The 25,037-nt window shown below is 37.5% G+C and overlaps 1 protein-coding gene across 7 annotated transcripts in view; it reads left to right on the forward strand.

Annotated features, from left to right (window-relative positions):
- Window positions 1-25,037, forward strand: part of LOC132383059 (phosphofurin acidic cluster sorting protein 2-like) — a 301,168-nt gene that overhangs the window by 155,107 nt on the left and 121,024 nt on the right. For all 7 annotated transcript variants that reach the window (XM_059953785.1, XM_059953814.1, XM_059953804.1 and 4 more), the window contains exon 3: window positions 6,641-6,730. In XM_059953785.1, coding sequence (XP_059809768.1) covers window positions 6,641-6,730 — 90 coding nt within the window. The remainder of the gene's footprint in view (window positions 1-6,640; window positions 6,731-25,037) is intronic.

Genomic DNA, 25,037 nt, shown 5'->3' on the forward strand with positions numbered 1-25,037 from the left:
GTATTAGAAAAAGACTTTTACTTTAACAACGTGATATAAATGCTACTTAAGAGGAAAAACTTGGCTATTTGGACATCTGATATCATAAATACCAGCAGGAAACACAGATAGAAAGACAATGAGGATCAGAATCAGGATATTGAAAATAGGATAAAGGTTCTACTTTTTAACAAGTCATCAAACCTGAAAAGATGATCCTGTCCAAGAAACTTCACACCTTCCAAGTGGTTTTGATACCATATAAGCACAAGTACTTTTCATCATCATTGGTATAAAAGTGAACTCTTATCTCTAGCTTTCCACTATACATCCCGCATAGTTCTGCTCAATAAATGAATGTCTTTTGCTTAAAAATGCAGTTTATTTCAAAATAGCAAGTATGTTTTGGCAAAAAAGTATGTCACTTGAGCAGATTAAATTACTGATGTGATCATCTTCATTGTATGCTATATTGAAGAAAGGAATTTTTTGCAGGAGGTGGGAATTATATTACAATCATTGCAATTGTCTTTGAGAAGCAGGCAGTAAACCACTTTAAGCTACTGCAGTCCATGGATTGAAACACCATTACAGGAGAAAAGTACAAATTAATATAACAGCAAATAGGTCAATAGTCACACTTCAAAGTTCAAAATTAATTTATTGTTAAAGTACACATATGTCACTATATAGAACCCTGAGATTCATTTTCTTGCAAGCATACTCAGTAAATCAAAGAACCCCAATAGAATCGATGAAAGACTGCACCCAAAAGGATGGACAAGTAATCAATGTGCTAAAGACAAGAAACTGTGCATATACAAAATAAAATAAAGAAGTAATGATAATAATAAATAAGTAAGCAATGAGTGTCGAACATGTGAGATGAAGAATCCTTGAAAGTGAGTCCATATGTTGTGGAAACATTTCAGTGATGGGGCAAGTAAAGTTGAGTGAAGTTATCCCTACTGGTTCAAGAGACTGATGCTTGAGGGGTAATAAGTGTTTCTGAACCTGGTGGTGCAGGTCTTGAGGGTCCTGTACCACCTTCCTGATGGCAGCAGCGAGAAGTGAGCTTGACGTGGATGCTGGGGTTCCTTGATGATAGATGCTGCTTTCCTGCAACAGTGTTCTGTGTAGATGTGATCAGTGGTGGGGGGAATTTACCCTTGATGAACTGGGCCGTATCCACTACGTTCCATAGGATTTTCCATTCAAGGGCATTAGTGTTTCCATACCAGGCCTTCTTGACATACCAGGCACTCTTGGATGGTGAGGGAACTTATTGAGTATTGTTGAACCAGAATTCCTTCATTCCAGACTCATACCTTTTGCATAGTAGATAGGCCCTTGGAGAGTTGAAGGTCAGTTATGCATAAACTCTTCTCGGACTTCCAGCCATGTCCAAGTGTTGATTTTAATTGACATTTTGATGACAAACTCTACCATCTTCATCAGGGTGATACCTAGGCATGCCTAGTCCGGTGATATATATATACTTAACTCCCGTTTGTGCGTGATATAGCAGGTGATCAATCAATTACTGCAGTCACTTGGCTGATCAAGTTAAGTTTGTGTTCACCTGTGACACTAGTTGTTAATGGTGAAAATTCAACTGCAATAATTTAATGCTTTTTCAATTGTGATACTGATTCCCTGTTTTCATTCTCCAAAATTTCCTCTCTAATCTTTTGCTATGTATTCTAAAATTAACCAAGTGGAAATCCAGAAAATCTCTCATAATGCCAGGTCTCCTTTTCATTCTTGGCTTCTCTTCTTTCTTTAAATGTTTTTGTTAGAATGAACAATCTTCCAAAAATATGATAAAGAACATCCTTCAGTTGACCGCTACATTTGGAAAGCATTGATGTCATTTTGTGCACAGGTGGAATCTACTAACAGCAAAGACAAGGCTAAACAAATGTCAGGAAAGAACACTTTTCTGGAAAAGAAAATCACCTTGCTTTTTAAATGTGAGATTTATGATATTAACCTGAACTGTTTGAACTGACAGAAAAGATATCTGCTTAAAGAGCCAGAGACAGCGTCACTCACTTTGCCACACTTGAGAGCAGTTAAGAATTAAAATAATATGAGGCTTGTTCAAACTTGAGTGCAAGATTTACATAACCATATTAAGTTATATGAAACAGTAATAAGTACACAGGTACTGTGCTTTGATATTTGGCATGTTAGTCAAGCTGCATGACATTTCCCATGAGTTTTCAAGTAATCAAAATCTAAATTTTGTCTTTACAAACAATAAGCTAAATTATCTTCACAACTGTATCATTATAGGTCAGTAATAAGTCATATGAGCTCCAGAAACTCCAGTTTGAAATTCTCCAGTGTGTCAATCGGAGGTGCTATCATTGGATTACACACTTGTGCTTTGGTTGGACCCTTTAGAATTCATCATAAACTGCAATGCTTATAGATACTGATTGCCAAGATGACATCGTCTCATTTTTGAGTCATGATCTTTCTAGTAAATTGCATGTACTTTTCTCAAAAACGACTTGTGCTTTTTTCCCTTATCCTCTGCTTACTAGTACAAACTTGAATATTTATGTAGTCTTGCAGCATTAGCTTATCTTGGCATTTTGTTGTAGTGATACAGAAGGAAGCCATCCAGTCCATGGGGTCCTTTATATTCTTGGACCCTGTTCTCTCTCATGTATGCTCGTTCAGATTCCCTTTTATTCCTTCAGTCATTACCTGCACTAACAGTTAATTTACAGTAAGAAAATAAGCTACAAAAATGACCCTGAGGACACCCATTTTGACTTAGACATTGTTTTGTTTAGTAAGTGGGACAGATTAGTTTTTTGTTACTCTTTGATCCCTCACCTCTTTATTCAGAACTGATCAGTGTGGGGTCGATAATTTTTTGTAGGTATGACACGGCATAAAAAAATCTTCAAACATAGGGGTTAACATGAATTCCAATCAGATGCACATGCTGTTGCTCAGTAAAATTGTTTTTGATATAATAATGCATTTTGACATTCACAAAGATAATGAAACCATTGATTTTCTTCCTCACAGTAATACTAAAATCCAAACAATTAACATAGTTCTACTTCAACTCAATCTAATCCAGGTATCTCTGATATGAACTGTACCTATTACAATTTTGCAATTTCCAAATCTAACTGCTGATCACTACTTCTATGATATTCCTCATAATTTTCTTCCAGTTTTTGTTTTTAAAATTCGACTTAGCTTTTCCCCCAACAATTTTTCACTTTCCCTTCTCCACTGATCATTTATCATTCCTATTTCAATTCATGGGATGAGAAATGAGCAATGCAGATGAAATCAGAAAAAGGCAGAGAGGAGGCTTCTGTGGAATATAAACACTGGCAGGGAGTTTTGAAGTGCATTTTTACTAAGTAACAGCTACAGAACACACTGGCAATATTTTACCACAAAGAGTAGTAAACACACAGAAGAAAATAGTGAGAGGATTTGGTGACGGTCAGATAAAGGACGAGAGGAGGGTTGTGTAGAGTACATGTACCTTGGGTAAACGGGCTTTTCCTGTGTACCCACTGTGCAGAAGAAATCTTGATTGCATATTTGGTGTAACCATTAATGGACTGAAGCATTTCTATTTTTGTAGCTATTTTTAAAAGCTCATTTGTACTTTAGTTGGGCTTTCTAGAATTCATCTTAAACTCCATGTCAAAGTTACATCCTGTTTCATTTTCAGAAATGTTTGTATCTCTCTCGTGAACTGCATGTACTTTATTCATAATATTATACCTCTAGCTCTTGCGACAGCTTAAATGTTAGAGGAGATGTTCCATTAGTTTATCTTGACTGATCAATATAACAACACAATCCATCAGGTCCTTGTTAGTACCCAGTAGAACAATCCCATGTGGTTCTCTGAAATGCGTCCTCTCTCATGGAAGGCCACTCAACTCCCCATTCATTGTTTTAGTCATTAAACTGCATTACTTTTACTGTACTCTGGCTAGTTAAACTACATTAATAATCCTGGGGAAAGCTAAACTGTGGAATGCTATGCAACCTCTTGTGGAGTAAGCACCAATTAAGAGAAAATGCCCTCTCTGCTTAATTTTGCTAACTGAAAATAAATTGGACAGTAATTATCCAGACTGCATTTTTCCTGGTTTTGTGGAACGGGGATAAGGATTAATTAGCCATGTTATTTCATGGGTACTAGTCTTATAACTGACTGGAATAGACTTAGCTAGGTGTGCTGCTAATTTATGATGGAGGAGACTGTAACTTTGTCTATGGTATGAGAGTAGGGCTGTTCTGACTAGTGGGACAGCTCTTCCTATAAACCCCTATTGTTTGTGGCATAATAAGATCTTTTTCATCTGTTTACTTCACCCTCTAGCTCATCATGTTCTGCTCTGGCATTTGAATCACATGCCCAGCTTGCGTTAGCCTCTGTAATAAACTGCTCAACTGCTGGTTATTGCCGATCCCGATTTTGACTAAATGTCCTGGAGAAATGTGCCTTTAAATGCTACAGATGAACACAAATTGAGACACTGAAAGAATAGAAAACACTGGGAAGCAAGTGTTGGAATTCTCCATTTCTGCTTTGTTGTTGCACATCCAGTAAGGTAATTGGGAAATTGCCAGTTTATGATTTCCTACCAGCAGAAGTAATTTAAAATATTCTCCAACTGCAGATTTTCAAATGCAAAGTTTCTGAAATAGAAAATCATAAAATGAATACAAGCCATCTAAGACCAGGAAACCCTGGAGAACTAGAAGAGTAAAAAGGATTGTTAAGGTGTGGAATGTTGGGGAAGTGGATGTGAAGATTGTCTTAGTTTCCCAATGATTATCAGCAACTATTGAGGACTATAGCCTTCTCTTTCAAAGCAGCACAAAATTTCTTAAGAATTGCAAACACTGTGTTTTTCCCCAACTTTCTTTTATGCTGTGTGTAAAAGCATTTATGTACGAATTGCAGCCCAAAGGAATTGTAATTAATGGTTCGCATTGTATACATACACATCATAAACAGTAACTTGTTTCAAATTGTATTGAAGTCTGTTGCATCTATTAACATACATTGTAGTGTTTATAAATATGGAGCAGTCACCTACTGTTATTACTATAGACAGCAGTCTTGTACCCAATACATAATACCATGGGGACGATGCATTACAATGTACCAGGAGACACAAGATTGCTGAAAAACTGGAGAAGTGCACACAAAACGCTAGTGGAACTCAGCAGCTTAGGCAACATCACTGGAGTGAAATGAACAGTTGATTTTTGGGCCATGGTAATATATCAGGACATTACATGAAAATGTAAATAGAAGCAAGAATTTTTTTTGTGTCTAGTCCTCCTACAATAAAATAGTTGCTCATCTTTTACAGTGCCACTTTCCTTGCAGACCCTCCGGCCCTCTAAACCTCCTCCACATTTAATAACATCATGGTTGATCATATTGCTGGACACTCACAAAAACCTTTTAGCTTTCTTATCAATAATCCGTCTAGCCCGCCTTTGAAAATGTTTAACGATTGTTTTTCCATCAGCCTTTTGAGGAAGACAGTTGTGAATGTGACACCTCCGTGGTGTATCACTAATACTTGAGATACATTACATGGTGTAACAATTGGTTACAACATGCAGAAGAGTTATTCCTGCAATAAGAAAATTAAAATGTGTTAATGTTTCAAGTTGGTATCCTTTCATCGTAATTATAACTATTTTTCAGTCTGATACTGATTGACTTGCTGAGTATTTGAGCAACTTTGTTTTTATTTCTGATTTCTAGCATCTGCAACTAGTTCCTCTTAAAACAATAAAAAGTTTAATTGACTTGAATTTATTTTTGTGTCTTAACACACTACTCTCTCGTAATCAATGAGGTGATATTTTTGAAAGAAAAGATTCCTTTAGGGCTTACAGAGCAAATGTTTCTCCTGGGCTGGCTGTTCATGCTAGGTAAGAAGAAATTTCTTCACATACAGTAGGTGGTGATGAATCTCGTGAATTCTCTACTCAAAAGGTGTGTGGCGATTCAGTCCCTGAGTATACTTAACTTGGGGTCTCAGTAGTTAAGGGAACCAGCGGTTAACAGGTTAGTGCTGGTAACTGGTACCAATGTAAGAAATGAGCTTTGAACATTGTTTGAGCAGGTGTGAAGAATTGAATGGTGTTTCTCCTGTTTATTTTTCATTTTTTCAAATTGTTGGTGATCCTTACATTAGATCCCTACCACATTTTGTTCGTCTTGCTCAAGAATGTTTCCAATCCGTTTCTTCATGCTCTGGGTCTCTACCAGCCATGGCTCACCATGTCTGTCCTGAGAGAAATAATGGATGGAGAGATTTGAGATGAACGGGCTGGGCTTAGAGAGAAACTGTGTCCATTCTAAGTTCAACGTTTTCTAGTAACTATCTCAACAATGTCTTTAAGTGCCTGCTATTAAGCCCACCCAGGAAGAGGGTGTATGCTGAAAACTAGTACAGTTTGGGAAGCACTGAAAGGAATTGTATTTCTAAATTGCTAAGAATGGGAATGTGAAACATAAGGAAGTGATGGAGGTATAGTTGTATAAGAAATATTTATTTCAAGAATTTCCAGTGTTGTACATCTTTGTAAAATGTTTTTATCAAGTTGCTAATTTTAGTATTCAATATCTTGTACACAGGGTTCAAAAAGAATCTTGAGATCGCATGAGATTATACTGCCGCCTTGTGGCCTGGTGGAAACTGACCTCGCACTAACCTTCTCACTGCAGGTACCGGATTCATTTACTGTTGTATATTTTATCTAAGAAAGCATTTTATAAGAAGACGTTAAATTAACTTTTCGTACAATGATTGTCTCTGTTGGTATAAATTGCTATTCTATATTGGTTACACAAAAGCCATAAATTCCCGTTGGCTCAATAATGCAAAAATATTGTGTGTCAGAATGCATTATTGTTTATCATATTGTGTATACAGAAATATGAAGAGTACTTATTTGCTACAAAGATTATAGGTATGGCAAAAATTTGCAGGCACCTTCTCTAGCCTAGGATGTGGCATTCAGTGATTTAAATGTGAAATCTGCATCTGCAAGGTAAATGTTGATGAGGCATCTGCAGGTGACTGCAGTCTACCTGCAAGTTTCCATCTCGAGCTTTCAATTACATGTCACTCCAGCTCTTCTTCCCATTCCCACATCAACTTCTGCTTTTTCCAATTTCATGGCGAGGCCAACTGCAAACACAAAGAACAACACCGTGTAGTCAGTAGCCCAGTAGCATGAACATTGACAATTCCAATTTCGGGTAAACCACTACCTCTGGCCCTTTTCCGTTCCCACCAGTCTCTCCCTTTGTTCACCTATGGCATCTTTCCTCTCTCAGCTGGTCTCCACCTCATTCCAACTGCTCATCATCTTCCCAAATCAGGTTGCACCTATTACCATAAGACACAGAAGCAGAATTAGGCCATCTGGCCCATCGAGTCTGCTCCGCCATCCAATCATGGCTGATCCTTTTTTTTTTCTCCTCCTCAACCTCAGTTCCCAGCCTTCTCTCTGTAACCTTTGATGCCATGTCCAGTCGAGAAGCTATCAATCTCTGCCTTAAATACACTCAACGACTTGGCCTCCACAGCTGCATGTGGCAACATATTCCACAAATTCACCACCCTTTGGCTAAAGAAGTTTCTCCGCATCTCTGTTTTGAAAGGGCGCCCCTCTATCCTGAGGCTGTGCCCTCTTGGTCCTAGACTGTCCGATCATGGGAAACATCCTAACCACATCTACTCTGTCTAGGCCTTTCAACGTTCAAAGGGTTTCAATGAGATTCCCCTTCATCCTTCTGAATTCCAGCGAGTACAGACCCAGAGCCATCAAACGTTCCTTGTGTGATAATTACCAGCCTCTGTCTCTCCATTTCATCTCATCTCTCTAGACTGCCTTTCTTCCCTCTACATTTTTAGTCCTTGTGGAAGGCTGCAACCTGAAATATCAACCATCCTTTTGCCTCTACAGATATTCTTCCAACATATATTCTTTGCTTCAGGTTCTAGATTCTGTAGTTGCCTTATTATCATCTATACATTTAGTACTTCACTGTGCCTTTAGAGTCCATATGCAAGTACCCATTTTGTCCTTAATAAGCCCCATTCTTCTATGTTCTGGCTTTAGTATTTATATCCTTTTAAAATGCTCTAGGTATCTATGGCAAATAATATCTTCTCATGTGGTCTCTTTTCATCTTATTTTAATTTCCACATTACCTCTTAGTGATTGTATATATATGTCTTAACAATTCCACACTACTCATAGAAAGATAGAAAACATACAGCCCACAAAGCTGTGCCGAACATTTCCCTACCTTAGAACTACTTAGGCTTTACCCATAGCCCAATATTTTTCTAAGCTACAAGCAGCCATCCAGGAGTCTCTTAAAAGACCCTATCGTTTCTGCCTCCACCACCGCCACCTGCAGTCCATTCCACACACTCACCACTCTCTGTGTAAAAAAAAAACACTTACCCCTGACATCTCCTCTGTACCTACTTCCAAGCACCTTAAAACTATGCCCTCTCGTGCTAGCCATTCCACCCCTGGGAAAAAGCTTCTGACTATCCGCATGATCAATGCCTCTCATTATCTTGTGCTCCTCTGTCAGGTCACCTCTCATCCTCTGTCGCTCCAAGGAGAAAAGGCTGAGTTCACTCAACTTGTTCTCATAAGGCATGTTGCCATTCCAGGCAACATCCTTGTAAATCTCCTCTGCACCCTTTGTATGGTTTCCATGTCCTTCCTATAGTGAGGCAACCAGAATTGAGCACAGTATGCCAAGTGGAGTCTGACCAGGATCCTATAGAGCTGCAACATTACCTCTTGGTTCTTAAACTCACTCCCACGATTGATGAAGGCCAATGCATCGTATGCCTTCTAACCACAGAGTCAATCTGCTTAGCAGCTTTGAGTGTCCTTTGGACTCGGATCCCAAGATCCCTCTGTTCCTCCACACTGCCAAGAGTCTTACCATTAATACTATATTCTGCCATCATATTTGACCTACCAAAATGAACCACCTCACACTTATCTGGGTTGAACTCCATCTGCCACTTCTCAGCCCAGTTTTGCATCCTATCAATGTCCCACTGTAACCTCTGACAACCTCTCCACACTATCCACAACACCCCCAACCTTTGTGTCATCAGCAAATTTACTAACCCATCTCTCCACTTCCTCATCCAGGTCATTTATAAAAATCACAAAGAGTAGGGGTCCCAGAACAGATCCCTGAGGCACACCACTGGTCACCGGCCTCCATGCAGAATATGACCCGTCTACAACCACTCTTTGCCTTCTGTCAGCAAGCCAGTTCTGGATCCATAAAGCAATGTCCCCTTGGATCCCATGTGTCCTTACTTTCTCAATAAGCCTTGCATGGAGTACCTTATAAATTCCATATACACTACATCTACAGCTCTACTTTCATTAATGTGCTTAGTCACATCCTCAAAAAATTCATTCAGGCTCATAAGGCACAACCTGCCTTTGACAAAGCGATGCTGACTATTCCTAATCATATTATGTCTCTCCAAATGTACATAAATTCTGCCTCTCAGGATCTTCTTCATCAACTTACCAACCACTGAAGTAAGACTCACTGGTCTATAATTTCCTGGGCTATCCCTACTCCCCTTCTTGAATAAGGATATGTTCAATAGAATTATTGAAGATTGGTTGGGAGGGGTGCAGGAGAGTAGATAAGGATAAACATTTGAAACTTGCAGGTAGTTCTGTTAAAAGAGGATGGAGCTATAAAGTTAATCGCAAAAACTGAAAGTGGGGAGATGTAGTAGGTATGAAACAAAGGAGTCCAAAATACTGAAGGATGCTGGAAATCAAATCTTGCTTTGACTGCAAAATATGGAAGCACCTTCATGAACTCCCACAGCTCCTGATAACCCTGTGATTTAATTTTCTGAGGCCAATGTAAGAGCAACCTTCAGGATGGTGAATCCACAGTAAGATTCCAGCCCACACCAGGTACCTGGCTGAGTACTAAAGACTGTACTGATCTATTGGGTGGAGAGTTCACTGATATCTTTAACCTTTCTTTTTGACCACCTCTGTCTGTCGATGGAGTAGCAGTAATTCTGTGCTGCTTTTAGTTTTCTCTCTCTCCCCCCAGTTTAAATTTTGAATTTAGAATTTTTAATTGCTGATTCTTGAAGGGGAGTAATATGTCTATGTGTACGAGAAGTGGGAAGAATCCACATGAACCTACTGACAAAGGTAATGGAAAAGGAAAGATGCCGAAGGAAAGATCTGATGAAGTGACAGCACGAGCTGAAGATATCGTTTGGACACTGAATTCAATTCAAGATCAGAATAGGGCAATTAAAGATCAACTGGAAAAGAATAATAATGAAATGAAGTTATTTCTGGGAAAACTTAAAGATGTGGAAACTCAAGTTACTAAACGTGAAGAGGAATTGAAGTTAACTAAAAAAAACTGTCTGAAACTACAACCTGTTTGGAAAAATATCATAATTAGATTATAGACCAGGAAACTAGGTCTCGCCGTAACAATATACGAATCATTGGATGGCAAAAAGGAGCTGAAAATGGAGACTTAACGGTTTACTTAGGTAAGCTCTTTCAAACTCTATTTCTGACTATTTTATTACAGCCGCCTGCTGTTGAAAGAGCACATAGACTGTCTACTTCGAAATTTAAAGAATCAAGCAGACCAAGATTTATTTTGGTTTGTTTTCATCATTTTAAAATTAAAGATCAAGTAATGTGACAGGCAAGAAAACAGAGAGTTTTCAGATTCAACGAGTCTGAGCTCCGTTTTCATGAAGATTATCCGAAAGAAGTAATGGAACAAAGATCAAGATTTGCTTTGGTAATGAAACAAGCATATGATAAGAAACTATTTCCCTCTTTGAGTTACCCGACACGAATGAAAGTTTTTCCTCCTAATTCTTCTCCACGTATTTTCTTTGACCCAAAAGCTGCACTGGATTTTGTTCAGGCTATACCTGTCACTGTCAGTGATGCTACTACCGAATGAACTTTCTGAAAAGCTGTTTGATTATTTATATATTATTCACATTTTGAAAAGATGATATATGAAGGCTATTTGGATATTTCATTGAGAGATTAATAAAAGAAGATAAGAAAACCTTATATCCTATTGGATTTTTTTTTGGAAAGAAGATTTACAGTTCAGGTTTGACTGTTTAAATGGCTAATTAGATATTTGACTGAGAAAAGAGGATAAAAGGATTTGTTCCTTTTATCTAATATTTGGGTTGATTTTTTTGTTGTTTCTTAATTTACTAACTGGTAGTTTTTTTCCTTTTAATAAAACTTCTTAGATATATATATATATATATATATATATATATATATATACACATCTGGGAGGGTTTAGTTACTTATGATATTACTAATTAATATTTTTGTAAATTTAGTTTGGTTAAATATACTGTTAACCTTTTTTTTAATCTGTTTTATTATAGAGCTCTATAACCGAATTTGAAGTTTTCTTAGAGATTTAAAGCTCTTTGAGAAAAGAGAGTTTAGAGCTAAACTCTGGAAGAGATTATATTATTTTGGTTCTTTTTTGTTTAATATATGATGGAATGTAAACACTGGCCTTTGCTGAGACGTTACTGTCTTTCTTGCTAGGTCATCTTATTTTTATGTATCTTATGTACTGGCTGGGGGGAAGGAGAGACGAGACCGACAGAGCGGCCCATGCCTTGTATTCTATCTTAGTTCGCTTGCCTTTTTTCCGGGCTTTTGGGAGGGTGGGTGGATTTAGAGTTAGGAGCTTTTTCCCATTGGGTGGTTCCGGAGCATGCGTGTTTTCTATTTGGTTGTATTCTTCATCATCGCCATCTTTGATAATCCTGTATTGGTATATGTTCTGCGCGTGTATAAAGTAAATTAAAATAAAATTATACTATGGCAGTTAAATGGATTAATGTAATAAGCTGGAATGTACGTGGTTGGAATCATCCTATTAAATGAAAAAAGACTTTTAAAATTGTTAATCGATTCCAACCTGATATAATTTTTGCTCAGGAGATGCATATCAGGGCGGGAGATCAAAATGGATTTTTTGGATGGTGAAATGGATTACAGCTCCATGCTACTTCTCAGAGTAAAACCAAAGACGTATCTATCTTTATTAAATCTAATATATTTACTCAAGAGGATATTGAATCAGATTCTAATGGTAGATTTTTAATTGTTAAAGGAGTGATTTGTAATAGAAAGGTTATTTTGGTCAATTTGTATGGTCCCAATATAGATGATCGGTTTTTTTAGAAAAAGTATTTGCTTTATTGCAGGATTTAAATGAGTATATGTTGATAATGGATCAGGATTTTAACTGTTGTTTAAATCCTATGATTGACAAGAGCTCAACTAATCAGTGACTTCCAAATCATTCTGTGTCAGTTATCAACTCCTTTTCGACCGATTTTGGGTTGATCAAATTATGGAGGCCTGATAACAGAGAATATTCCTTTTTTCTCATGTCTATAAAACATATTTGAGGATTGATTATATTATAATTGATCCCTGCCTTTTGCCTAATGTTAAAAACTATGAATATGATGCTATTGCTATATCTGATCATGCGCCTTTGAGTTTGTCCTTTGAATTTGAGGATGTCATCTTTGCCTGTTTACCATGGTGCATGTCTCAGACTTTATTGTAAGACTAGATTTTATCAATTTTATTGAAAGCCAGATAAAAGAATTTTTTCTTTTTAATGATATAGGAGGTATTTCCAAATTAATTATAAGGGATACATTTAAAGCATTTTTACGTGGTCAGATTATTTCTTATTTAGCTAAACTTAAAAAACAGACTAAAGCAGAATTAGATAAAATTTCAAAACAAATTAAAGATTTAGATAATGTCCATATGACTTCCCCTAATATTGACTTATTTTAAAAAAAGGGAGGATCTTCAATCTCAATATAACCTATTATTAACTCATCCAATTGAAGGTTATCTACTTAAGCTAAAGAGCCAATTTTATATGTTTGGAGATAAAAATAATAAACTACTTACTTTTTCAATGCAATCTGGTAAGGCCCCGGGACTTGATGATTATCCTGTAAAATTTTATAAAAATCTGGAGAATTGCTTTCTCCATATATGTTGGAGATGTTTAAAGGTTCTTTTGTGAAAAATGATTTACCCTCTACTTTCTATGAGGCTTCTATTTCTTTAATTCTTAAAAAGGATAAAGATCCTACTGATTGTGCCTCATACAGACCGATTTCATTATTGAATGTTGATGCTAAGATTCTCTTAATGATAATAGCTAATCGGTTGGAGAGTATTTTGGGTAAAATCATTTTTAAAGATCAAACAGGCTTTATAAAGGGTCGTTATTCTTTTTCAAATGTTCGGAGATTATTTAACATTATATATTCGCCCTCTTCTAAAACTCCACAATGTGTTGTATCTTTGGATGCTGAAAAAGTATTTGATCGACTCAAATGGAAATACTTATTTAATGTTTTAGAAAAATTTGGTTTTGGTATTAATTTTAATAATTGGATTAAAATGATATATAAAGCTCCTGTTGCTACTGTTGTCACTAATAACTATAGGTCTCCTATTTTTCAGCTATCATGGGGGAGAAGACAAGGTTGTCCATTAAGTACTTTGTTATTTAACTTAATATTAGAACCCCTTGCTATTGCTCTTCATGAAGCCAAAAATATTCATGGGATTTTTGTGAATGAGACCATGCACAAGATCTCTCTTTACGCTGATGATTTATTCGTATATATATCTAAGCCTGAAGAATCTATTCCTGCTTTGCTAAAATTATTTGACAAATTTGGAAATTTTTCAGGATATAAAATAAATTTTGGTAAAAGTGAATTACTTCCTTCAAATGAATCTGTCTGTATATATGATAATATTCCTTGTAAAGTTACGGATTCTTTTAGATATTTAGGTGTCATAATTACAAAAAAATTTAAGGGTCTTTATAAAGCCAATTTTCCTCCTTTAGTGGACTCTATGAAGTATTCATTTAGTAGATGGAGCCCACTTACATTTTCACTTGTTGGTCGTATTCATGCAGTTAAAATGAAGATCTTACCAAAATTTTTATATTTATTTCAGAATATTCCTGTTTTTTGACTATGAAGTTTTTTGATTGGATTGATTCTATTATTCTGTCTTTTATTTGGGATAATAAAAGACCAAGAATCAGTAAAAGTCATTTACAAAAGTTGAAAAAGGATGGAGGTCTCGCTTTGCCTAATCTAAGAATGTATTATTGAGCTGTTAATTTGTGGTGTATGTCCTTTTGGTTATATTGGGGTGATAAGAATGATCGGCCAATTTGGGTAGTCCTGGAACTGAGAGCTGTGAAACAGTTTTATTCAACTTCGTTATTAGGAGTTGCTCTACCTATACAATTAGCTAAAGTTGCTAATTTAAACTTATATCCTGTGGTTAAGCATTCTTTACAAATTTGGCTCCCGTTCCGCAATTTTTTTAATCTTAAAAAATTTAAATATAGTTCTTTTTTGGATTTATTTAAAGAAGGCAGATTGATGTCTTTTGAACAATTAGTCGATAAGTATTCTCTCTCATATTCACACTTTTTACCATATCTTCAAGTTAGACATTTTTTACAATAATATTTAAGTAATTTTCCTTACATACTGGAGGCTGACTTGTTAGATACTATTATGAATATGAACCCCTCGATGAAAGGTTCTATTGGAAGAATTTATAATTTATTATTACAATGGGATAAGTGTCCTTTACTTAAGATTAAACAGGATTGGGAGAAGGAACTCAATTTGACTTTTATATGGGAGGATTGGACGCAGATTCTGAAGCTGGTTAACTCTTCTTCGATCTGTGCTAGTCATTCACTGATTCAATTTAAAATTGTACATCGTTACCATTTGACGAAAGAGAGACTTCCTAAAATATTTCCCAGTGTTGACAAGTATTGTGATCGATGTAAAACTGAGATAGCCACACTGACACATATGTTCTGGTCATGTTCTATATTAAAACAGTTTTGGAAGTCAGTCTTTTCGACAATTTTTAACGGACTCAGAATCAAATTGCAGCCTAATAAATTGACTGTGCTTTTTGGAATAATTCCTCAAAATATCCATGGTATTTCTGTGTCTGACCAACATGTTATTGCTTTTGTTACATTGATAGCTAGGAGGGCCATCTTGCTGAAATGGAAGGATATATCAGCTCCTACTTTGTCACAATTGTTCTCTCAAGTGATGCCGTGTCTTAGCTTGGAGAAAATTAGAAGTCTAACCTTTGAACCTTTATTTGATTTTGAGAAGAGCTGGGGCTCATTTGCTCATTATTATCATTTCAGTTAACTGATAGATTTCCTCCACAATGTTAGTGTAAATATTGTTTTGATATATCTTTCTTTCTTGTTGGCAGTTTGATGTTTAGTTTTAGATGCTTTCTGTATGACGCATGGCTCTGGGGTTGTACCCCCAATGGGTTTCTTTTTTTTTTCTCACTCTTCTTGCTTAGTAGGGTTTTTTTTTAGTTCACAAAAAGTTTCAATCTTTAAGATAACTCCTTTTTTTTTGAGGCATTGTAAGTGTTACTTCGATGTACCTGTGTTATTTTTGAATAATAATAATAATAATAATAATAAAAAGATTTGAAAAGAACCTTTCTTTTTGGCATTTTGAGGTTTCCACCTGCCTCAAGCAGGCTTCAATTATACTGGTGCCTAAGGAGATCGTGGTAACCTGCCTCAATGACTATTGTTCAGTAGCACTTAAATTCACTGTGATGAAAATTGCTTTGAGAGGTTGGTGATGAAATATATTAATTCCTACCTGAGAAGTGACTTGGATCCACTCCAATTTGCCTATTGTCTCAACAGGTCAACAGCAGGTGCCATTTCATTAGCTCTTCTTTCAACCCTGGAACATCTGGACAATGAAGATGCATCAGGATGCTCTTCATTGACTATAGCACAACATTCATTACCATCATCCCCTCAAAAATAATCAATAAGTTCCAAGACCTAGGCCTCAATACCTCCTTATGCAATTGCATCCTTGATTTCCTCACTTGCAGACCCCACTCAGTTTGGATCAGCATCAACATCTCCTCCACAATTGCCGTCACACAGGTGCACCACAAGGCTGTATGCTTAGCCCCCTACGCTATTCGTTTTACATTTAAGACTGTGAGACTAAGCACAACTCCATTGCTATGTTTAAGTTTACTGATGACATCAGTATCGTAGGCCAAATCAAAGGTGGTGACAAATCAAGATATAGGGGGAGATTGAAAAACTGGCTGAATGAAGCCTCAAGAATAAAATTTTACTCAATGATAGCAAGATCAATGAGCTGATTATTGATTTCTGAAGAAGGATCCATCAGCCAGTCCTCATCAGGGGATCAGAGGTGGAGAGGGTCAATAACTTCAAATTCCTTGGTGCTATCATTTCACAGGGTCTATCCTGGTCCAGCATGTAAATGCCATTACAAAGATTGCATGGTAGCACATCTACTCTATTAGGAGTATGTGAAGATTTGGCATGTCATTTAAAACTTTGACAAAGTTCTATAGGTGTATGGGAGAGTAAATTGACTGGTTGCATCACAGCCTGTTATGGAAACACCAATATCCTTGAAGGGAAAAATCTCCAAAATGTAGTGGATACAGCCCAGACAATAATGGGCTTATATCTACATGGAACATGTCGCAAGAAAGTACCATTGATTATCAAGGACTCCCACCAGCCAGGGCAAGCTCTCTCCTCGCTACTGCCATCAGGAAGAAGATATGGGAGCCTCAGGACCCACACCATCAGGTTCAGGCGGAGTTAATACCCCTCAAACTTCAGACTTTTGAACTTCACTCACCTTTTCACTGAACTGTTCCCACAACCCATGGGGTCACTTTCAAGGACTCTATAACTCACTTTCTTGATATTTATAGCTTGCTTATCTATCTATCTATCTATCTATTTATTTATTTCACATTTTGTATTTTCACTTTGTTGCCTTTTGCACAATGATTGTTGTCTGTCCTGTTGTGTGCGGGTTTTCATTAATTCTGTTGTGTTTCTTGTATTTACTGTTAATATCCACACGAAAATGAATCTGAGGGTTGCTTTTGTGTTCTTTGATAAATTTACTTTGAACTTTGAAACAGAACAGAAAATATTGGAAATGTTCAACATGTCAGGCAACATCTGCGGGGAAAGAAATAAAGTTGGTCTTTCCCATTTGCACCTGCTACTGCCATCATTTTTGGCAGTCTGTGCCAAGTCTGTTGTAAATTGTGACCGGGTACAGAGTGCCAGGAATGGTGGTGGTAGCAGATTCAAATGGGAATTTGATAAATACTTTGTAAAAGAATAAAATGCAAAACAACAGAGGAACAAAGCAGGGTGTGGTTTTGTATCTGCATAATGAAACAGATATTACCATCTGGATCTACCCTGTTGATTGTTTATAAAACACAGATTACATGCTGCAGGTGCATTGCTATCCCTCTGTTCTGAAGAGAGATTCTGTCACAGCTTTGAGAAAAAAAAATTAATTTCAAGTTGGCACACTCTACAGCTCTGTATTCACACTTTGGATATGTTACAAGATTTCTCAAGTCAGGTGTTCTGTTAATTAGAGAACAGTGAGGCTGAATATATACTTTAATCCCCACAATTTTATTTTAAATAAGTGGATATGGTGCAAATTGCAGGGAAATATCATGTCTTTGGTGCAGAATTGTGCTTTTCGATGTGTGAGGTTTGTTCTGCTTTTACATTGCTGCAAAATTTTACCACTCGGCTGTCTACCCATAACTCTGAGCCTTTCTCTCTTTTGAATATTTACTTACCCTGTGTGATTCAGTGCCTGCTTCTTAAACTCAATCCTTGTGGGCATTATAGCAACAGTGTCTGCATTATTTATTGTCCATTTAAGATTCACTTTCAAGAATTCTTCATCTCATGTTCTCGATATTTATTGCTTATTTATTATTATCATTTCTTTTGTATTTGCACAGTCTTTTGCTCACTGCTTGGATGCCGAGTTGGTACAGTCTTTCATTGATTCTATTATGGTTTTGGATTTATTGAGAATGCCGGGGGGTGGAGTTTCAAGATGGCGATGTAAACATCTGCCTTTTAGGCGCTCTTCATTTTTTCAACTATAATCACCCCTTAATTAAATCTTTTCGAATTTAATCACGTGTTGATACTTTTGATTAACTTTTTCTTCCTAAAATAATATTTGATCTAATCTTGTCAAACTTAAAATGGCTACAAGCAAGAAATCGTCTAAGGATCCTTTATCCATCGACGCAATTTCTACTCTTTTGGACGCTAAACTGGATACTAAACTTGCGGGTCTGGAAGGCAGATTAGATGGTAGATTGGGAAGCAGACTGACAAGTTTGGAAAATAAACTTACCAAGAAAATATCCGAACTTGAAGAAGCTGATAGATCGCTTGAAATTAAACTTCAATCACAGGCGTCAGACATTCAGCGGCATGAAGATAAGATCGCGACTCTTGAAAAATCAATTTGTGAAAAAGTACGTACAATTGAAGCGCTGGAGAAGAAGGTAGAGTCGAATGCTAAAACTATGGATCAGTATAAGTTTAAAATTACTGATCTCGAAAATCGATCTTGCAGACAGAATTTGCGTATCATCGGGTTTCCCGAAAAAGTTGAGTCCAGTGATTTAACTGAATTTTTCTCTAAATTACTATGGGAAACTTTCAATGCTGAAGGTTTGCAATCTAAACCTGTTATCGATCGTGCTCACAGAGTTACGAGATTTTCGGCTCTGTCTGATAAACCACGAGCGGTGATTGTTCGCCTTCATTATCCTCGGGAGAAAGAGCTTTTAATTCGATTAGCTCGTAAAAAAGGTATGATTTCTTATAACACCAATTCATTTCGAATTGTTGAAGATTATTCATACGATGTAATGAGATCAAGAATCGCTTTTAAACCAGTGATGGCAGAGATTCACTTGATTGGTCTTAAACAAGCTTTAATGTATCCAGCGAAGCTCAGAATTACGTTGAACGACAACAGTCAGCAATTTTTCAAAACCCCGGAAGAAGCGAAGAAATTTGTTGAAGAGTATAGATCTTCTAGTGCAACTTGAACTATGTGTCATGTTGAAGATTCCTCAGAGAGAGGGTGCCATCTCATTTTAAGTAACCTACGAAGTTGGGTTATAATTTTCTATCCTGTTCTACGGGTCTGGTTCTTATTTTTTACTATTATCACTGTTTTATGGATGCTTTCTTAACTTTTACAATAATTTTTTTTATTCTTTTTTCTGTTTCAGATATATACATCTATATCTTGTGATAATGATTTATTTTTTCAAGATGTTGTTTCTTCTTCCCATAAGACTTTGCTTTTTATAAACATTTATTTGTTTGCCTGTACTTAGAAATGGGACGAATGCTTTGAATTTTTTTAGTTTTTTTAATATATATTGTAGTGTTTATTGAATCTTTTTTAATCCTATTTTGGTATTTTTTTTATTATTAAACTTTTTTAATAGATTGTTGAATTTACAGTTATATTTTGTAAGATGGCTTTTTCAAAATGTCGTTTCTTCTTCCCATAAGTCTTTGCTTTTGAAACGTCATCTTTCTTGCATTTATATATGAAATTTTTTTAAAGGTATATTACACTCTTAAATTTTAATGTCTATTCTTTTTTTATTAAAGATTGTTTGTTTTATTATATTAGTTTTTTCATTCTGATTGATATATATTTTCTTTTTGCAACCTTATATTTAAATCTGGGTGTTACATAGTTTTTTAAAAATCTTTTTATGGAGCTGCCATCTTGAAATGGGGGTAAGGTTAGTGTTAGATTATGCGCCTGCCGCTTGGCTTTTCTTCGAAGGGTGGGGGGAGGGGGTGGGGATCTTTTTTCACGCTTTTGCGTTTTTTTCTGCTTTTAGTTTATGGGCCGACTTCAAATTATTAATATTGTTGAGGTGTCATGTTCTCCAGTTGCTCCTGAATCTATTTTCCTTTTTCCTGAATTATGGGTTATGTGTCTTTTTAACCTATTATGATATACACAACTAATATTGGCATGATGGATAAATCTATTAATTTTATATCTTGGAATACTAATGGTTTAAATCGTCCGATTAAACGTAAAAAAATATTTAAGGTATTCCATAGATTGAACGCTAATATTATTTTTTTACAGGAGACCCATATTAGGAGGGAGGATAATCAATGTTTTTTTAGGTTCTGGAAGGGTCAACAATTTCACTCGAATTGTACTGCTAAAATTAGGGGTGTGTCTATTTTTATAGACCCCTCAATTTTGTTTTCACATCATGAAACTATTTCTGATCCACAGGGCAGATTTTTGTTGATAACTGGTTCACTTTTCAATCGGACAGTGGTTCTAGTTAATATTTATGCTCCAAATTTTGACTGCCCTGAATTTTTTAAACGTTTATTTATTTCCCTTCCTAATCTGAATGAATATATGTTGATAATGGGTGGAGATTTTAATTGTTGTTTGAATCCTTTGATGGATAGATCTAAACCTATTCGAACTCTTCTGAATAGATCAGCCTTACTTATTAATTCTTTTATGGTTGATTCGGGAATTACAGAAATATGGCGGTTTTTGAACCCTAAAGATTAAGAATTTTCATTTTTTTCACATGTATATCATAGTTATTCTAGAATTGATTATTTTCTTATTGATCATCGGTTATTAACGGATGTTATTGATTGTAAATATGATTCTATTACTATTTCGGATCATGCACCTTTGAAGTTATCTATTAAGATTCCGGACTTTTCCAATAATGTTAGATCTTGAAGACTTAATGCTACTCTGCTTCAAGACCCAGAATTTGTCACCTATATAAAACAGCAAATTGATTTGTTTTTCTCAACAAACTATACTGAAGAAATTGACAGAGGAATACTTTGGGACTCTTTCAAGGCTTTTATCCGTGGACAAATTATTTCGTATTCTGCTGGTAAAAGGAAACAAAGATATTTAGATATTGCTTTATTAGTGGATAAAATTAAGGAAATTGATAAGATTTATTCCGTGACTCCTACCATAGAACTTTATAAGAAGAGAGTTGAGCTTCAAATGGAACATAGCTTATTATTATCTTCTTCAGTTGAAAATCAATTAATTAGGACCAGGGCTCAATTCTATATTCACAGTGATCAAACAGGTAAACTGTTAGCTAATCAATTAAAAGCTATTTCGACTAAGCGACAAATTATTAAAATTCGTAAACAAGACGGTAATTTAACTACTGATCATAAAGATATCAATAATACTTTTCAAGATTTTTATAAATCTTTATATCAATCAGAATTTGATGGTGACCTGTCCATGATGGATAATTTTTTTAACAATTTGAATATTCCTAAACTGATAGGTGAAGATCGTAGCTTGTTTGATGCTCCTATCTCTATGGCCGAAATAGGTGAGGCTATCTCATCAATGAATTCAGGGAAAGCTCCTGGCCCTGATGGTTATATTGTAGAATTTTTCAAAACTTTTTCTTCTTTGCTTTCCCCTTGGTTATGTGAAATCTTTAACGATGCGTTTGTTAAGAAGAGATTACCTCAATCTTTTTATGAAGCTACTATTTCTCTAATTCTTAAAAAAGATAAAGATCCTACTTTATGTACATCTTATCGCCCTATATCATTATTAAATGTAGATTCTAAGATTCTTACAAAAATTTTAGCCACTAGATTAGAAAAGGTACTACCACAGATTATTTCAGAAGATCGAACTGGTTTCATTAAGAATCGGTGTGCTGTCTTTACGACAGTTATTTAGTTTATAATATTTTCGCTTAGTAATTCATTCAATAGTATTTTCTAGTTAGAATTATAAGTGTTTAAAGTGTATTCATTGCATGTAAAATATATCGGCATGCGATGACGTCACATCCGGTTTCGCCGCGTCTTGTGGGAAAACACCGGTTTGAAATTAGCGCGAGGGTGGGGGCTTTCCACGAGGCTCACCTGAGCACAAGCAGTTTTGCAGGCATGAGAAATCACAGTGAGAGCAACGCTGTAAGTTAATAGATAATCGATATATTGAACTAAGATATTAATGCTGATCCTGTTAGAGGTAACGACGGTAGATAATGTTTATGCTTTCGTTAGTTAAAGAGTCGCGGATAGTTTGCATGGAAGTGTATTTAAAGTAGTCAATGGAGCAGGTAACCTCTCCCTGTATACTGCACCTTAGTGTAATGTAGTTATAGTCACCTTTGCAAGTATTTACACTTGAAATGTGATATTAAGGAAGGAACAAATACTGTATCAATCTTGTATTGTTTTATCAACAGTTTTCACCATATGTTAATGTGAAGAGTGAACAGTAAATGGTTAATCTTACTGCGATCTGGTTCTTATTAACTGTGGTTTATCCGGACGTTAAATTCGGCGTTTCGTTACACCCGAAGGAGAACGTTACAGTGAAAAAGCGGCATTATCAGGTGTTTCAAGTGCTGCAATGTCAGCTCAATCCAGCATCAAGTCGACGCCGCCCAGCGACAAGGGCAGTAAACCGACATCAAGTAAGCCCACCCAGGCGTTATCAGGTGTTCCAAGTGCTGCAATGTCAGCTCGATCCGGGATCAAGTCGATGGCGCCCAGCGACAAGGGCAGTAGAACGACATCAAGTAAGTCCACACAGGCAAGAGCCAAGGCAGAAGCCGCCAAGGTGCGACTGCATTACGCCAAACAAGAGGCAGTTTTGAAAATGAAACTGGCCACCAAAGAAGCCGAAAGGGCCGCCAGACAAAGAGAAGAGGCTGCCAGAGAAGCCGAAATCCAGAAAGAAAGGGCCGCCAGACAAAGAGAAGAGGCTGCCAAAGAAGCCGAAATCCAGAAAGAAAGGGCCGCCAGAGAAGCCGAAGAGGCCGAAAGCCAGTTGGAAATGACAAAAATATCGACAGAGTTGCATGTGCTGCAGCTAGAAGGAGAAGGAGAAGCTGCCAGGATGGAAGCAGAGTACATAGAAGAAGCTGAAGGGTCGCGTGATCTGACCGAAACAAGTTCTGCTTTGGAAAGGACCAGACTGGAACGCACGAGCGACTATGTACAATATCAAGCAGACAGGCAGGCTCGTTTCCCCTCTCCATACCTATTCGATAACTTCCCCAGCTACGAGGAAGAGAATTTACCCTCGCGGCCCCGCGATGAAGTCAAGAATGAAAGAGCTGACAACCGATATACTTTGACACCAAAGTTACAAAGTTCGATGCGAAGAGACGCGGAGGTTGAATCCAGGATGGCAAATTTCATGAGAAACGTGCGTTCTCAGTCATATGGGCGCCAACGTACTTCTCCAGCCCGCATGCCGCTTGCAGCCGATCCCACGCTGCAGTATTTAGCACGACGGGATCTCGTCACTTCGGGACTGTACCAGTTTGACGATAAACCCGAAAATTACCGTGCTTGGCTCTCCACATTCACCAACGTGATTGACGGGGTCCAGCTCAGTGCAACCCAAAGGTTGGACCTTATGGCGAAATGGCTGGGGAAAGAATCACGCGACCAGGTGAGACGCATGCGTTCAGTGTACATCAACAAACCTGAGCTAGCCTTAAGCGAAGCGTGGGAGAGACTTTGGGAGAGATATGGGTCCCCCGACATTATTGAAGGGGCGCTATATCGACGTCTGGAAAACTTTCCTAAGGTGTCAGCCAAAGATCACTTTAAGTTAAGAGAATTCGGAGATTTACTCATGGAGATCCAAGGCGCCAAAGAAGATGGCTATTCAGCTGGTCTAGTATTCCTAGATACTCCATCCGGGATTAGACCAATTGTGGACAAACTTCCATTTGGGCTGCAGGACAAGTGGCTGACTGTTGCCTCAGAGTACAAGGAAGACCACGATGGTCGATTTCCTCCCTTTGAGCTCCTCACTAGGTTTGTGTGCAAGGAGGCGAAGAGGCGAAACGACCCTAGCCTTGTAGGTCCAGGAAGCAGTTCGATTTACACCAAGCCAGGCAGATCCGTTTCGAATGTTTTCAACATTGATAAACCCGTGTCAGTGCTCAAGACCGAAGCCCTTACGACTAACAACGACCCTGGCAAGTATTGTCCATTGCATAACAAACCTCACCCCCTGAAAGCGTGCAGAATGTTTAGGGAAAAACCCCTTGAAGAGAGGACGGCTCTTCTCAAGGAGGAAAGAATATGTTTTAGATGCTGTTCCTCAACCTCTCACCTCGCCAGAGAGTGTACGATCGCCGTGAAGTGTCCGGAATGTGGCAGCCCAGATCACGTCGAGGCCATGCATCCCGACCTGTCACCACAAACCGAGAGCGCTCCTTCACCCCCACAACAGGACGGCGGGGAGGGAGAGGCTCACTCTAGGTCAATAGCTGTCAGCACGAACTGTACAGAAGTTTGCGGTCAAGCTCAGTCAAGTCGTTCTTGCTCCAAGATCTGCCTCACTAAGGTGTACCCTAAAGGAGCCAAAGACAAGGCCATCAAAGCCTATGTGATTCTGGACGATCAGAGCAATCGTTCACTAGTCAGTCCAGAGTTCTTTAAATTGTTCAACATTGAGAGTGAGCGGTTCCCATACTACCTCAAAACTTGCTCAGGCAACATGAAAACCCAAGGAAGGAAGGCAGAAGGCATCCAGATCGAGTCCCTGGATGGTAAAGTCGTCATCTGTCTCCCTCCGCTCTTAGAGTGCAATGAAATCATGAATAACCGCGCTGGGATCCCGACACCAAGTGCGGTGCTACACCAGCCGCATCTCCACCACATCGCCAAACACATCCCAGAACTGGATCCGAAAGCGGAAATACTCCTGCTATTAGGAAGAGATGTTATCCAGGTACACAAGGTTAGGCAGCAGATCAATGGACCACTCAACGCCCCCTTCGCGCAACGTCTGGATCTGGGCTGGGTGGTGATAGGAGAAGTGTGTCTCGGTGACGTACACAAACCGATGGTTAACACACTCAAGACCAATGTGCTAGAGAGTGGCCGCCATTCAATCTTTCGACCCTGCCCG

Source organism: Hypanus sabinus, chromosome 2 (assembly GCF_030144855.1).
Source record: "Hypanus sabinus isolate sHypSab1 chromosome 2, sHypSab1.hap1, whole genome shotgun sequence".
Taxonomy (NCBI): Eukaryota; Metazoa; Chordata; class Chondrichthyes; order Myliobatiformes; family Dasyatidae; genus Hypanus; species Hypanus sabinus.